We start from the raw sequence: 17,030 nt of genomic DNA, 5'->3' as shown, positions 1-17,030 counted from the left end.
ATACCAGCTAAAAGCTGTATCCAGCTCTTATGCTCTAAATGTTAAGTCAGAGATCAAAGCCTTCAAGTTAGCTTAAAACCCAACTAGATGTATTCCTAGAGGAATCAAGAGAAGAAAGAGCCTTAAATATGACAGGTAAAGAAGTTCATGTGTATTTCAAAACTATTGGTTAAGAGGAAAGGAATGGAAGTAAGTCTAGGAAAAAGTTTTCTATGTATCTTAACCACTAAAATTGTCAATAAACCATACTAATTTAGACACCTTTTGATCTGAGCCATAAAACTGCATACACTTTAGGCTGAGTCTGATTTCATCAAAATAAAATATCACTTCTTTAATTTGTATATATTTTGAAAGCAGTGTAACTCCTTGAGGACTTGGGAAGTAAACAGCTGATTTTAACATAGACTTTTTCTGCATTTCTCTAGTAGTGCATAACTATGGTGTCAGTAAATTGCTTAAAAATTGATGGAATGATATGTAGTCTGGGAAAAGGTGTTTCAAGCTTAATTTCTTCCCCCACTCATCCTGTTAAAAGACCATGACCCATCCCTTTCTCAAAACACCAGCCAATGTCCCCTTTTTAGATCAGGACATAGCTTCAAGCATGTTCATTTCAACTGGAGTTCCATCCTACTACAGCATCTTTTGTTTTAAATCCTACTTCTCTCTCTATGCTAATGCAACTTCAAAAGCTGCATGGTGAACCAGATGTAGGAATTCAGTTAGGTTAAAAACAGATAGCAGAAGATGATTGGCAGCTCTTTCCGTTATGTGCTGAGAAGGTCAATCTAAGTGAAGATTGAAGAATTTAAAGATTTATCTCATTCAGTGACAAAGAACTCTCAGTTCAGGTAGTTGAGGACCAGTTGCTTCTGCTGTACCTGTCCTCTACCTGTCCATCCTGTGTCCTTGTCTCAAGTTACAGCCTCGTTAGCAGTCTGCATCAATTCTTGTAGCAGGCCAGAATGCATTTATGACTCAGTGGCTCTACTGCACAACCTAAAACCTTAGCTCAACTCTACCTTCGTGAACAGTTTAAGAAAACACATCAGGAACTGCAGCAGAGCCTCTGCAGAGCTTATTCCCTTCAACTCTGCTAGAGAGTAGTCTCCAACAGGGAGATAGTTGTGTAACTAGAAGCAGTACTGTAACTAAATCTACCAGTGCCTATCTATCAAACCAACATGATGGATACATTTAATTTCATGGTTACATGAAAATGGAAGCTGAGATACAGTATGGTTTTCACAAAATCCTCCTGAAGGCACAGACATATACTCCTCACCTCTAGAGACAGCAGCATTGCTTCATTACCTGTTTGCAAGCTCTCTTTGCAGTATCAGTTTAAATGTAACAATGATTTAATTCTTATGTAGATTTAAGTAATTTGATCTTATAATTTAGGTGTGCAGCAGGGTGTTCAGAACTTGTCAATTGGTATTAGCTTCTGATTTATCTGAAGTAACTTTGGTTTTATTTGTGGTTTCTATGCAAAGGAGTGCTATTAATATTGACCTTTCTCTGTTTCCAGGCAAATGGAATATATACAATAGCAAAGCTTACTTTACCAAACAAAGAAAGGAATACTGGAAAAGCTAATTTATTACAGGTAACTCCCTTTATTATCATTGCACACTGAAAGCTCCAAACAGTCCATGAGAATTTCTATGATTTTTAAAGTACAGTAAAAAAAATCCTACTTAAAAGGGAAAAAGACCCCCCCAAAACAACAAATGACCTGGGAACTAAAAGTTAAATGGTGACTCAATTTCTGGCATTCTCTTCTGATCTACTTTGTTTCTGGCACCTCATATAGTGTAAAGGAAAGCAAATATTTTTCTTTTGGTAATCTTTCCTCCACTTTTTTCAGGCTGCTCAGCATCAGATCTTTTTAATGCCTTGGTCTTCGTTGAAACCCTCTGTAGATTTGACACTGTACTAATATCTGTTTCTTTCTGGACCACATTACTGTGGTTGTTAAATAAAGTACAGGAAAATGTCACATGAAGTAGAGCAGATTTAAATGTAGGATAAATATAGAGCTAATAAGCATAATGACTCTTGGTTTTGCATGTCAATACCCCCATAAATGTACTGGTTTGAGTCAACTTAGGCTGAAAGTAGTAATTAATTATCTAGTAGCTCTTCTTCAGCCTTTGTGAAATGGTGTTGGTGTCTCTCTGAGCTATAGGAAAATAGTGATTTGGGGTTCAGGATGAACACGACTGCTGCTGCTCCAGTTGCCCTTCTGTGGACAAGTGTGAGGAGGTCCTTAGCAGAGGTGAATGTGGTCAGGATCCTGCCTTTCACCTGGTCTTTGTTCTGGCAATAGCCCTACACTAACATGGCGACCTAGCTACTCTCTGATCAGGTAGACATGCCTGGATAGCAAGGGAAGGTATTTCCACAAAATAAAAAAAGTCATTGTAGTGTCATCTTTCTCATTGCAGTTCTTCTAGATAAGGGTTGGAGTGCAGATTCAGTGCAGTAGATACCTTTCTTCTCCAACAGGTTTTATAGTGCACTTCACTTAAATCAGCTTAAGGGTGAGATAAATAAAAATCTTCCTAGAGGGTATATGAAACTAACATGCAGCCTAATAAACTGGAGCCTCATACAACTGTATGTGCTTAATTTATGCCCACCGAGATTTTTAGATTCCAGCAGAAAGAACTCACAAGAGATACTAAGCAACTGTAGCTGGGTTAAACATGAAGCCATGTGAATTAATAACGGACTTAATGATCACATATGAAAACTAAATCTGTCTCGTTCAAACAGTAAGAAGTATATATTTTTAATGAAACCTTGTTCAAATTCTCGTGCTGCTATCTGGATTGCCTTTATCATTGTTACTGCTATGCAGTACAGTTGCAGCTATTGGAATACACTTTTTAAATTTCATAGGCATTTTTCTTAGAATTCTTGCAATGCTGGTCTGGTTTCTTTACTGCTCCATTGTCTGTGTTTTCAACGATTCAATTTTCACCTTCCTTCTACTGTACTACCTTAGTGATCTTACTCCATTACTTCAAGGGTGGCACTGATATGAGTCATTTATTCTGTGTACATACCATATATAAAAATCATCATGCCTTAACTGAAGCATATCACAGATGTTAAATATTAATCTCAAAATACTAGTGTGAGAGACAAATATTACTGCCATTTAAAATATCTATTTAACTCATTATTAATCTGTTATTTTGTCCCTTCACTGATGGGCTTTCTACAGTAAGATGTATGTATAGTCTCTAAAATGAAAAACTTTCAAGGTAGCAACTATGGCCCAGCTGGTCTGAGTTATTTTGTACAGCCAAATTGTGACTGTGATTCTCAGTGGAATATTGGAAACCGTAAGACACGATCCTTCTCCTGTGATGGGGAGTTTAGTCTGGACTAATAAGAAACATTGTCTGTAAAAGAGACAGCTTTTTAGCAGCATTAACATATGTTTCTTTCCTGTAAAATTTCAAGTATCATGCTTCCTTCAAAAGTAGTATTTGGCCTTTATTTTCTTCATTTAATGCATTTTTATATATTTAAAAATTTGTTTTTAACATAATACTTAATTCTGCAGCTATCACTAAGATGCAGTTACCATTGTCAAAATAGTGGTTATCACACTGGACTGTAGTAGTGTTTCAGTCACTGATGCAATAAAGTGATTCTAGATTATGTTAAAGGCAATTACTATTTGCATTGTTTCACATATCAATAACTTATTTCTCTCTGGCTTACTTCATACAGTCATCTTTGTCTTATCAGCCATATATGTGCTGTATTATCAACTCTTGATAAATGAAATTAAAGATGAGTTGCTTAAAAGCATACACATAAACTACCTGTCAGTGACTGTTTTAAAAATAAACTTTCTTCAGCAGAGATCATATCAAAACTAAGGTACATAAAGATAGAAACCTAGGTACATAAAGATCTCTGTAAATATGATGAACTTGGTGTTTTTGGTTTTTTTTTAATACCAAGTTGAACATTCTCTCTTTCTCGCTTTTCTTTTTTGTCCCCTGTTAGAACTTACAGTGTTCCACACTGCATTTTTCAGAAAAAATGCAAAATGTTGTTTCTACTGCATCATTACAGAACCACTGAAGGAGAGAGCAGATCTCAAGTCTTGAGCTATCTGCAAAGGAGATGATTAAGATTTAGATGTTCCCCAAGATATGCTATAGCTATAGTCACCCACTTTTAAAAACTTTTTTTTCCACCTAAATGGCCCTGTGTACTTTTAAAATACAGGAGGAACTTAACATATTTTTACTCTTTTCATTATCAGCTTAATAATGTAATCTGTCTAGTCATTTAAGTACAAAGTTTACCAGTGTGTAAAATCAAGGGGAATCCTTGAAGTTTATCAGTGACTTTTCCATTTGTAAATTTGTCATTAATTTAAGTATTTTTCCTGCTGTAGTGTTATGCTTTCAGAGCCCTGAGGTTTCTCTTCAGTATGGAAAGAAATCGCCATATCTTTAAAAGGTATGTTAACAAAATGTTTTGTGAAATTCCTTTAGGACAGCTTTCAAAAGTCATCACTGCAATCAGAAATACATGGTTTTTTAAATGTCATGTATTTCCAACATGAAGAAATAGTAACAGGCAACTTCTGTCCTGTTCACAGCTATAGATACCCATTCCTGCATTGCATTAGTGCCAGTTTATAAGATTTAGACGTTCAGTGTGGGGACTTCCATTGTATGCATGCCAGAGAACCTGGCTCTGTAGGGGCTCCTTCCTCCCCCATGAATCAATGTTTTAAATATGTTGAGGACAGATTTAATGCTGTTGGAAATAAACCATACTTTTATCCTGAACATTAGCAGATACAAGTTACAGCCCTGGATATAGTAGCAAGTAACTGGGAGCAGTAATTTTTTTCTCTGAGTCACTCCTTCACATGGGAATGACTTTGCATCAATCTGGTTTACTTAGGAGTGTTGCTGAAAGATTTGGATCAATAAGGTGAAAATATCTCTCATCAGTTACCCATTTTTGCTAGTAAGATGACAGTTTTCACCAGGTTGGCCACAAAGGCCATGTAAAACCTAACAGTTTGATCTGTGGGATTAGGGTAGTAATCATACTGCCTAGGAGGTCTGCCTGTCAGTAGAGTTTCTATATGATTTTATTCTGTATCATAAATTACTAAAATTATAAATATAACTTCTGTGTCATTTTTACTGAAAGGGCCCCAGTTTGTAATGAATGTTCATGGTTGGTGCCAAGTTTTGAAAGTGATAAACCTGAACTAATTTGCTGTCTCTTTTTTATTTTTCCAAATGCCTTAATTTTCTGTATTTCTACTTCTGCCAGAACTTTGAAAAGAAACAAACCTTCAGTTAAGCATGTCACCGATCAAATATTGCCTACTATCTGCTAGCTTTTGCTTTTCTCAGTCCTTTTCATTTTTTAGACTAGACTTCTTGGACAAAAATTCTAAGATGTGTGTCATAATTCTTTAAATGCAGACAAACATTAGTCCTATCACTTAATGCATTAGAAGAAAGAACTCAGATAAAGTGATGACAAGCATAAGATAAAGTACTGTAAGAAAAAAATAGGAAAATTACTGGAAACTCAGGAGATGCATTGACTTCAAAGAAGCTTGTACTTGATTGGAGAACTGGCATTTGCATTAATAATCAATGGAGGCTGAAGTCTGACTTTTGAAAGGTCATTTAACTCCTATGTATGTAATGTTAGAAAGTTAATATCTGAATAGATTAGTAAAAAATAAGTGTATTATTTAGAAGTTTCTAAAGTAACTTGTAATAATAAACATTGAAAACTCTCTGCTGTAGGTTAATAGCTACTGTGTATACTGTTACTAAAATATATCAAAATTTAAACCTTTGTAGACTTTTCCCTACTGACTTGTTTGAAATCTTCATTGATATTGGACATTATGTGCGTGATATCAGTGCTTATGAAGAGTTGGTATCAAAGCTAAATTTACTAAAGGTAAGTAAAATGCTTACTTTTAATAGTTTTAAGAAGCTGTATTCTTTGCATATTCTTTACACAAGAAAGGCATGAAATATTTTATATTTATTTATTTGTAATTTAATTTATAACCAGGAGGATGAATTGAAGCATATTGCTGAAAGTATTGAGAGCATGAATCAGAATAAGGCACCTACAAAACATATAGGCAATTATGCAATTTTAGAGCACCTTGGCAGTGGAGCTTTTGGAAACGTATATAAGGTAAACTTTCCTTTTGGTATTAATTTACAGGGTTGAGGGGAGGCTTCATATATATACCTCTTTTAAGGCATTACTGTCCTTTGAATTTCACTAGGGAAATTCAGGTGTGAAAAGGTCTTTATGGATCTGGACTTGTTGTTAGTATTTACTGTGGTTTTCTTTGTCCCCTCTTGTATTTGTAAGATTGACTAGTGTATCTCTTAGATTTCCTACTTTTACTTTCTTTTCATTCCTTTCCACAAACAGCGTTTCTGCCTATTGCAAAGGCTAACAAATCTGTATAAAACCACAGAAATTCAAGCATGTTTTATCTGAAAAGCAACCTTGGGCATAGATAATGTTACTTCAAATGCTGTGGCAAGTTCAAGTGTGCTACTAACCTGTATCATGAGACTACAGTTCTTTTGGCTAATCACATCATTCACAGAAAAAACTATGACTGTAACTTTTGTGAGACAGGTTTGGACTCTGATAACAAATCTGGCAGCCATAACATCCTTTCTATCCCCATCTGTTGTGGTTTAACCCCAGCCAGCAATTAAGCACCAGACAGCCACTTGCTCACTTCTCCCCAGTGTGATGGGGGAGAAAGTCATAATGGTAAAAGTGAGAAAACTTGTGGTTTGAGATAAAGACAAATGAATAGGTAAAGAAAAAGCTGCGTGTGCAAGCACAGCAAAACAAGGAATTCATTCACCGCTTCACACCAGTAAGCAGGCAGGTGTTCAGCCATCTCCAGGATAGCGGGGCTCCACCACATGTAACGGTTACTTGGGAAGACAAACACCATCACTCTGAACATTTCCCCCTTTCTTCTTCTTCCCCAGGCTTTTTATTACTGAGCATGTCATCATATGGTATGAAATATCCCTTTGGTCACTTGGGGTCTGTCCCAGCTGTGTCCCCTCCCAGCTTCTTGTGCACCCCCAGCCTACTCACTGGTGGGGTGGAGTGAGAGGCAGAAAAGGTCATGACTCTGTGTAGGCACTGCTCAGCAATATTGAAAATACCCTTGCATTATCAACACTAATAGATAAATAATTGCATTATTTTTCAAAATATATAAATCCAAAATGTAACCCCATACTAGTTACTATGAAGAAAACGAACTCTATCCCAGCTAATATCAGCACACCATCTTTTATTAATTTTAGAAGGACATTATCTTTTTCATAGGTTAGAAAACAGAATGGACAAAATCTCCTGGCAATGAAAGAAGTCAATTTACACAATCCAGCATTTGGAAAGGACAAAAAAGACAGAGACAGCAGTGTAAAGACCATTGTCTCTGAATTAACCATCATCAAAGAGCAGGTATGTCTCATGGACTCTAGTTTCATGTATGGACATTCTATTGTTAGCATTATTAGCTGTGGGTTCTCATATGGAAAGCTGCCTGGCAGAAAAGGACCTGGGGGTGTTGGTCGACAGCCACCTGACTATGAGCCAGCTGTGTGCCCAGCTGGCCAAGGTAGCTAATAACGTCCTGGCTTGTGTCAGAAATAGTGTGGCCAGCAGGGACAGAGCAGTGATCATCCCCCTGTACTCAGCACTGGTGAGGCCGCACCTCGAACACTGTGTTCAGTTTTGGGCCCCTCACTACAAGAAAGACATTGAGGTGCTGGAGTGTGTCCAAAGAAGAGCAACGAAGCTGATGAAGGGTCTAAAGCACATTGTCGTAAGAGGAGCAGCTGAGGGAACTGGGGTGGTTGTTTAGTCTGGAGGAAAGGAGGCTCAGGGCAGACCTTATCACTCTTTACAACTACCTGAAAAGAGGTTGTATCAAGGTGAGTATTGGTCTCTTCTCCCAAGCAACAATCGATGGGACAAGATGGAATTGCCTCAAGTTGCACCAGGAGAGGTTTAGATTGGATATTAGGAAATATTTCTTCACTGAAAGGTTTGTCAAGCACTGGAACAGGCTGCCTGGGGAAGTGGTTGAGTCACCATCCCTGGAGGTACTTAGAAGATGTGTAGATGTGGCACTTAGGGACACGGTTTAGTGGGACTCGGCAGTGCTAGGTTAAAAGTTGGACTTGATCTCAAAGGTCTTTTCCAGCCTAAATGATTCTATGATTTTATATAGCAGGGCTTCCAGCTGCTGTTACTTTTTTTGCCCGGTCAGCACAATATGGGCCCCTTTTGCCTGAATGCTGCCAGTATCGAAAACCTTCTTACCATAGTGTTAGCAGCAGTGCAAATACTTGTTACTAAAGATTCTTACTGTTGGCAGTATTTGAACTTTTTTCAGGCATTCTATATTAAAGTTGTGATGGAACAAAGACTCATCAGTTTTCTATTTAATGAATTCTTGCATTTAAAATACAGTGAGAAGATAGTCTTTTCTGTAACTGAAAATTAAAAGCTCAGCCTGATCATTAGTGTTCTTAAACTAAGCAACCCAATACTTTGATGCAGGCATAATTGCCCATCTTCAAACTTCATTTACTCTCTTTCAGTTATTAAGGGGTGAATGCATAAGAATCATGCTGTGCTTTCTTCCTGGCTGCTCAAGTAATGTGCAACACTCCTCTATGTTTGGGGTAGCAGTGAAGGTCTACTGCACTGCAGTTCATAAGGAAGTTTGTGGAATCCTTGTGGAACCTTTCCTTCCAATGTGTAGCTAAACATTATAAATATGTGCCACCAGTTTAACTGTTCAAACATCTACATTTCTTTCCTCATTGTAGCTTTATCATCCAAATGTTGTACGTTATTACAGAACCTTCTTGGAAAGTAAGTATAAAGGCAGAGACTTACCACCTTGTACATAATGAAGAAATAGAAATATGTAATAAAACCATTTACATCTTGGAAGGAGTACATCACATTTGAGGAGCAAATGGTAGTATTTTCTTCAAGAACTGCTACAGTTCAGACAGGCTTATATTTCTTTAAAACTGAAAAAACGGTGAGAGATATTTGTATTTATTTACCTATCATTAGAACTGGATGCAATATAATAAGAAGGCATCATTCTCATACTATAGAGTTAAAGATACAAAATTTACAGCTGGAATGCTAAATAGGGAGAAGAGCTATAGTGAGTAGTAGAATGAATGATATAGATTGCTCAGCCATATTGTCTTAATTTTCTTTCTTATAGAGTTAGTTACATGCATCTGCCCGCTGAATGATTATCAGGTTGTGAATTCCTTGTAGTTGCTGTGATATAAATTGAGGAAAAAATGGAATAACAATGAGTTATAATTAAAATGTATTTGTCTGTACAAATAAACTTTTAAAAAAGTAAAAAGTAACATATTTTGAAATATATTTTAACCTCAAATACTCTATTTTCAAATTCCTTCTGTAAAAATGTAATGTTCTATTAATTCACTGTCTTTTATGTAGATGACAGATTGTACATAGTCATGGAGCTCATAGAGGGAGTGCCACTAGGAGAACACTTTCACTCTTTGAAGGAAAAGCAACAGCAGTTTACAGAAGAAAGAATATGGCATATATTTATCCAAGTAAGGGCCTCTTTTTTTGTTTTTTGTGGTTTTTTTTGTTACTGGACCTTTCCTGCACGTAATTAGTAACACCATTTATGTTTTTTAGGCTAATAAATGACAAAGTAATGCTTTTTATATAAGGCACTGATACCAGATATGAATTTAATTTTATGTGCTTGTAGTTAAGAATCTTTGTAAGACTGTTTGTTTTTAAGCTTTGTCTAGCTCTTCGTTATTTGCATAAAGAGAAAAGGATTGTTCATCGAGATCTTACTCCGAACAATGTCATGCTGGGGGATAAAGACAAAGTTACGATTAGTAAGTACAACTACTTTACTTGAAGAGAATTTCCCATGATGAATGTGGGTAGAATTTTTTTACTGGAATGGAGGAGATGATTTAGCCCTAAAAAAATTAAGCTATAGTTTTGCTTCAAGGCCTGTTTTTATTTAAATCAGCAAGAATATCGAGATAACCAGATTAGATAACAAGTGCTAATGAACATACCAAGTACAACAGCCATCTTTTCTACTCCAGTTTTACCATGCAATTGTTTAATATCCATCAGTTATTCCCAGTGGTCAACTGCAGTGAGGTGCTATTTGTCTAAGCCTGTAGTAGTGAATATTCTTGATATATGTTTCTATAATCTTCACAGTGTGGAAGAAGGAGCCTAGGCAGCTTTCAGGACAGGCTTTGAAAGTAGTGTGAACAGTACAAAGTATGACGGAGTTTTACTCTTTGAGTGAATTAATACAACCGGGTACACACAGAGAACCTTACAGGCAATTCAGATACTGTAGTTTTTAAATTTCTCAAAGAATTACTGCATGCTTTCTTACTGCTCGTGCCACAGAACTAAATAAACAGTTTGAATACTGCAGAATTGTTGTGAAAAGTCTTTATGCAAAAATAAATCTCTCTTCTTTAAGACTAGCAGGGAAGTGTAGACATGCACACACCCAGCCACAAAACGCTCAGCTATAAGAGGCAAATATATTTAGTTTCTGATGTTATATAGTAAATACTTATACCTGATGATATACATACTTTCATTCATTATTAAATTGTATGTACTAAAAACCTCTGATCCTTAGTAATTATACAGTTCTGAAAGAAGGTAATTTAATGGAACATTTGTCGCTGAGTGATGAAAATAAATATTCAGATTATTATTTTCAAGTATCATGTAGTTGTATTTTTTATCAACATACTGCCACAGAGGGGCACTCTTGTCTTGATTTAACGTTTGCCTTATCTCTGGTCCAATCTAGATAGAAAGAAGTGCAAATGTACTTTCAAATGTAAGATCAAAATTGCCCTTGAAAAGCATTCATATTCCTGTCAAAAATTTACAGGAGTTGAGGAAAATGGGAAGAACTGAAACTTGTATTGACCATTTCTACAGCGATTGTTTTGAAACTATTGCAATATTTAAACAAACACCTACTTTATTTAGTACTTTAATTAATACCAGCGTACACTGAATTTTCAGAGGGAGCTGAAGACCTTTTATCTATTACTTCTGAATTTTACTGAGCCTTGTTGTTTTAGAACCTTAATAAGATTAAGAATAATTTACTTTCTTTCCAATAATAGTAAATATGTACAGTATTGGTGCATGATGTGGTATTGTGCCTAACTCATACAGTCTGTGTATTCCAAAGAATGGAGCATTTGTGATCTTGATAATTATATCTCACAGTATTTGTGAATAATTGTACTATACATTTGAGAATTTCAGGTGGTTCTAGATGAAAGTCAATATAAAATGTCAGAAGAAGGTGGAAGCATATGCTCAAATATTGAGAAATCTTGTATCTGCCTTTGCAGTGAATTTAACCTATCAGCTTTTACAAAATGAGAAGGTCTGCTCTAAGACTTACTCAGAACCGTAGTTCTGTGTTTACAAGCTGCACAATCATCCTAAAGAGAGAGATTTTCTGGAGTCTTACAAATCTCAAAACTGTCCAAAACTTGTCTTGATCTAACTAGAGTAATATTGCTGTGGACTACCTGTCAAGCACTGTTTTGTGTAATGAAGATATAGCCTCCAATGGTCCAAATTATTTCGCTTCATAAAAGAAGCTTGTATAGCTTATAATACTGCTATTCAGTCCTTCTGGAAATGGAACTCCTGTTAATCTTTTGCTATGAGAATCTGCAGGCTGACAATGTAACAAAGGCAGCTTATTCCTTTGTAACTATCATTCTTCGAATATGTTGTCTTTAGAGAGGTGCCTTAGTTTCAAACTCTCATGGTAGATTTTGATTTAAAGAAAAATAAAAATAAAGTGAGCAATACATTGGAGCAAAGTGCTTTTATAGGCTAAGACTTGCATTCTGTACTGTGCATGGCTATGCAGCAGTCCCAACAATGAACTGCTTTAAGAAAGTTCTGGGACCCACGGGTAGGCGTTTCTCACCACATATGTGAGAAATGAACCACTTGCATTTCAAATCCCATGAAGACTTCTCATACAGTTTCTGCATTTACGCTGGTTGAAAAGGAAAGGAGTGCATAGTGTGGGAGACATTCCCACCTTGCTGTCAGCACAGAAAAAAATAAAGCTGCTAAAGAATTATGCTTGCTCGCCCTGAATTCATGGAGAAATGTTCTGTAGGTGGCCCTTGTAGAACAATGCCAGCAGAACTTGGTAGTCAGGGACCTGTGGTGAAAGGTGGTTGAAAACTAGAATTCATACAGGCAGAGAACTCTGCAACCAGCCTCGCACAATGTAAGATTAAGCTGAGGGGCCTTTTCTACATATGGTCTCTGAATATCCCTGAACATACTCCCGAAGCAATAGTAGGAAGAATTTTTGAATCTGTATAGTCACACTGTATTTTCTTTTTCTTAAATATTGAGTGAGATTAGACACTATCTTTATCCAAGACCTTTGTTTATTGTTTTGTTTTTAAACTTATGTAATATACAAATGAAAATCCTAAACCCAGGAGGTGCTTCATTCTAATGTGAAGATTATATAACTTCCTTTGTGGTTCCCATTAAATCTTTTACACATGTCAATTAAATCTGAATTATCCCAATCATTTTCAGGCTCTTCTAAGTTGTGTGCTGTTGAAAATGGAAACAGACATTTACGATCTGATCCTAGCCAGGCTAGTGGTGATATAAGATCTCTGTTTCTGACTGTAGAGAACTTTAAGCATGCTGTTGTTATGTAGTGTGTGGAACTGCCCACCCCACTCATTTGTTGTGTTTCATCTCTGACATAAATTTGATAGGAAGGGGGACATAACTACCATCTCTTATGTTGGTACAGCATTTAATCATAATTTGTTGAGCTACAAATGCTATGAAAATATAAATATTAAATCATGTGAACCTACAATTTCATAAAACATCTAATTCTAAATTGGTAGAAAAGTGGTACTGAAACTGTATGTGTCTGGTCTGGTTGAATGTCCTATTTATAATTTCTGATACAAAAAAAAAAAAAAAGGTAGAATTTTAGGCACAGCCTGAATAAAAGTAATTTTGCATAGGGCTTTAGAGATTCATTGAACCAATATTATCTGTGGCTCTCAGTTTAATTTGCCCAGCCTTTTTATATAAGACATTGAGAAGTTACAGTTTTATGAATTGAAAATGTGTATCTGCTTTTATTGCAGCCATATCTTACTGCGGCTGTATTTTGTTTCTAGCACAGCATATTTCTGTCTAGAACTCCATAGCTGCATCTGTTTGTAGGACAAAACAGAAGACTCTGTAGATCACCATTTTTCTGTAGTGTCATCTAGTTGCAGCAAGGTTTAGATCTTGATGGTCAAAGAGGGCCATGTGCAATCAGTTTGACACCTTTCAGGTCAAGAAAATCAAGAATTGTGAAGGGTTTCATACGCTCTTTTAGATGACATGCTCTGTTTAATGTTTAGTACACATGATACAATGGCAGCAGAAAGGATCTGTATGGAACTGCAACCTAGGTTTATATAGCAGCAGAAAACTAGTTTTGAGACAACTCATCTGTCTGATGTACTTTTAATCATAGCAGACAGCCATGAACTGTCAGAACAGTGAAGTGAATGAGACTTGAAAAGTTCAGATAGTTTCTGGATGCTGGAAGAAAGCTACCTGTTAATTTTGTAATTCAGGGTACTTGCTTGTTGAGTGCACCTTTAAAAAGACCTGTTGGCTCTTGATTCTGTGCTATGCCTGGAGAAGCAGTGGCTGTGAGATGAAGTGGATATAACTAGTGTCCGTTGTGTATTAGTCACTACTTTCCAGAGCCACTTGGATCAGTGCTAGGTTTTTTTCAGATTATTTGGTTTATTTAACCAGTCTTCATTGTCAGAATTGCTAGCCTTCATACTAAGATTCAAGCAAATGCTTGTAGTACTTAATTTTCAAAGCTTCCATAATAGGCTGAGTGGAATTTTCCACTTGTTTACATTCACACTGTAAATTAAACGTTCTGGACACTATTGGTGGATTAACAGCACAATTGCATCTCTTTCTACAAATCTCAGTTCTAGATGTGGATCAAGGCTAATGTTCTTAGTGCAGAAGTTACAAGCGTCACAAAACTGACAGATAGTAGACTGAGTTTACGAAGCATTGATATTAGCACACAGAAAGGAGAATAATAGGATAGCTAGAAGGTGCATTTGGGAATGATGAAAAGTTCTGTTCCCATTCTATTGATGAAAAAGAGTAGAACAAGTATGTACTGTTGTTGATTATCTTGATTTTAGGATATGCTTTTATGGAAAATAAAATTAAAGTTATATTTTTATCTTCCACATCACTGTAACTCACTAAGTTGCTGACAAACTTTCTTGATTACAGTGCAAACTTGCTGAAGAGAAGCAAAGTGATTTTGTCTCATCCTGAGCCTTTCAGGGTAGAAGAAGAAACTGTTCAGTGGGGGACACAGTGAAAATCTGACCTGAGTAGGTCTGAAGTTCACATGTGTGGTGATATGATTCATCCTCCTTTTTGCTTTGCTTTTGCTCTTTGTGTCCATATTTTAGGAAAAATTAATGGCATTTTCAAAAAGGGTTCAAATATAAATTAAGGTAACAAACATGCAAATATGAGATTGATGTTGTTGAAGATGTAGTATCTGGAAAATTTTCCTTTTGTTTTTATTATAGAAGATCAACCTACTAGGTGAAATCTTTTGGAAATAAAATGACAAAAGAAAAAGCAAATTCTGTCAATAAAAAGAGAAAAAGCATTGCAGGTACCTAAAATACTCATATAAAGAGACTGCTAAAATATAGAAACTTCTTGTAATTCAGCTATTATGAAAGCTGAAGAGATCGTTCTGTAGGAGGTTAAGATACTAGTCAAGTCAGCCTACTCATTTTTTCATAGTTCTCTCTTCCTTTCATACTCTCTTCCCCGGCCTGTTAATGTTTTCTGAAACAGTCTTACTTCATTATCACTTACTCTGCTGCCCTAAACACAATATAAACAAGTGAAAACAAGTAAAGAAGGGCGTTTCAGAATTTTAAAGGATTATGACTGCATCATTTTGTGTTAATATTTCTTCGTGTTTGAGGACTGTCTTGCATGGTTGTTTGACTATTTTTTAACGAATTTTAAAAAAACCCTTAACATAAAGTTTAGTTTTCTAGATTCCTGATACACAGAGAAAAATACTTTCAAGGCTTAATGTTTACACAGTACAAATTCTAATCAAGTATAATAATACCATCTAGTCATAGTTTATAAATATCCATCTAATGGTGAAAGTGTGTTAGTTTTTTATTGTCTTTGAACAGACTTAAAAATAATCTCCTTCATCAATGAAGGATGACAAGCTTCCAACCATTAGGGGAATTAGCTGTAAAGAAGTAACGTCAATTGAGGTTGCACGGTAGACAAAGCACCAGAAAATATTACCATGGAAATTTTATTTTAGAAAACTTGTTTGCTAGACTGGTATACTTACCGTTCCTCTTAGTTTACAAACTCTCATGTATTAGGATGGTACAATAAATTTGTAGTGGTGATATGCATGTATTCACATGAACCTGAAAAAATTAAAGTAGTGTTTAAAACCAGAAAAAGTGTCATTTTTCCAAAATTACATACTCAGATGAAAACAACCATTATTTTGCAGCAACAGACAACTCTTTTTGGGAGGGTGGGGGAAGGGGTCAGGTAGATGGATCTTTCCACTGGTGCCATTAAAGCTCCAAGACTGTTTCCTCATGGAAATCCACTCATGGAAATCCTCATGTCATCCACTAGCATTTTGTTTTTTCTTCAGCTATAGAACAAAATAATCATGGTTTCTTTTATTTTTGATGCAGAAGGGGTAGTTTTTACTTTTCAGGAAGGTAATGTAACAATCAAAATGAGGGGTTTTGTTATTTTGGGGGGATGAGGGAGTTGCCTCTCTAATGCCGGTTTTCTTCCTTCATTGCAAGATTACAGAGGGCAACAAGTGGTAGACAGTTCAATGATTTTAGGACTGAAATATCAGGTCTGTGACTAGGTTAAAGCAGCACAAAAGTTGCCTGAAAAAGGTTGAATTAAATTCATCAAGACACAAGTGCCAGATGAACTGGTTTACAAAGACAGTACGAGAAAGGGGCAGGACTGGTTGTTTTACAGCAGAGGGTTGTCAGCTCATCTTTCTCATAGAATTTTGCTCTGAATCAATAAGACGAGTTCGTTCAACCCTTCTGGATGGACTGATGCAGCATGAATTTCTGCATCCTGACGCTGGTGGTGGTTGGATGGCCTGCCTATCCTCTCCCTTCCTCCTGTTTTGTGCTGTGTTTTTGCTTTTGCTCTTACCAACCTTTGTTTTGATTCATCTAATTTACTGGTTTACAAAGCTGTCCCTGGGCTTCTGAGTATGATTCTCTAAGGGCTTTTCTTTTCTATTTTTCTCTGGCCACCTTTATTCTACTGATATTTATCATGATATTGTCAGCACTGATACAGTTCCTTCCAGCACGTATTCACACTTCTGTTAACTGGTAAGTTGCTTTTTTGTGTGAGAATGGAAGTGTAGGAAAATATTTGGAAGCTGTAAGTTTTGTATTTCATTCTGAAATTGGTGAGATTTGTAATCAGATGCATTTGCTTTCACACAGATATTTGTGAATTGGTTAGGTCTAGCTTCTAAGGAAGGGCGCATTCCTGTATTTAAGAGCTGTGTCTTAATGCTTGGTGTACCACTGGATGAATTAACTGTAGTGAATCGAGATGGTTCAGGAAGAATACTTTCTTTAATAAGTATGATTTTGAATTTCAGAAGTGACCAATAAGATCATAACATAAAAACCGCAAGATCAAATCAAAGATTTATGTAGGTCTTTCTCTGTGCTAAAAGCTGATGCTTGGGTGAAGTTCATAAGAAG

At 36.1% G+C, this 17,030-nt stretch overlaps 1 protein-coding gene across 1 annotated transcript in view; it reads left to right on the top strand.

Annotated features, from left to right (window-relative positions):
- The window catches only part of NEK10 (NIMA related kinase 10), a 104,295-nt gene that overhangs the window by 14,621 nt on the left and 72,644 nt on the right, over positions 1-17,030 (top strand). Inside the window, exons 14-21 of the mRNA XM_074898101.1 lie at positions 1,535-1,612; positions 4,433-4,497; positions 5,877-5,979; positions 6,097-6,225; positions 7,402-7,539; positions 8,916-8,961; positions 9,580-9,701; positions 9,899-10,001. Of these exons, the coding sequence (XP_074754202.1) occupies positions 1,535-1,612; positions 4,433-4,497; positions 5,877-5,979; positions 6,097-6,225; positions 7,402-7,539; positions 8,916-8,961; positions 9,580-9,701; positions 9,899-10,001 (784 nt within the window). The remainder of the gene's footprint in view (positions 1-1,534; positions 1,613-4,432; positions 4,498-5,876; positions 5,980-6,096; positions 6,226-7,401; positions 7,540-8,915; positions 8,962-9,579; positions 9,702-9,898; positions 10,002-17,030) is intronic.

This window comes from Athene noctua, chromosome 2, assembly GCF_965140245.1.
Source record: "Athene noctua chromosome 2, bAthNoc1.hap1.1, whole genome shotgun sequence".
NCBI lineage: Eukaryota > Metazoa > Chordata > Aves > Strigiformes > Strigidae > Athene > Athene noctua.
This window is presented reverse-complemented; position numbering and strand designations above follow the sequence as displayed.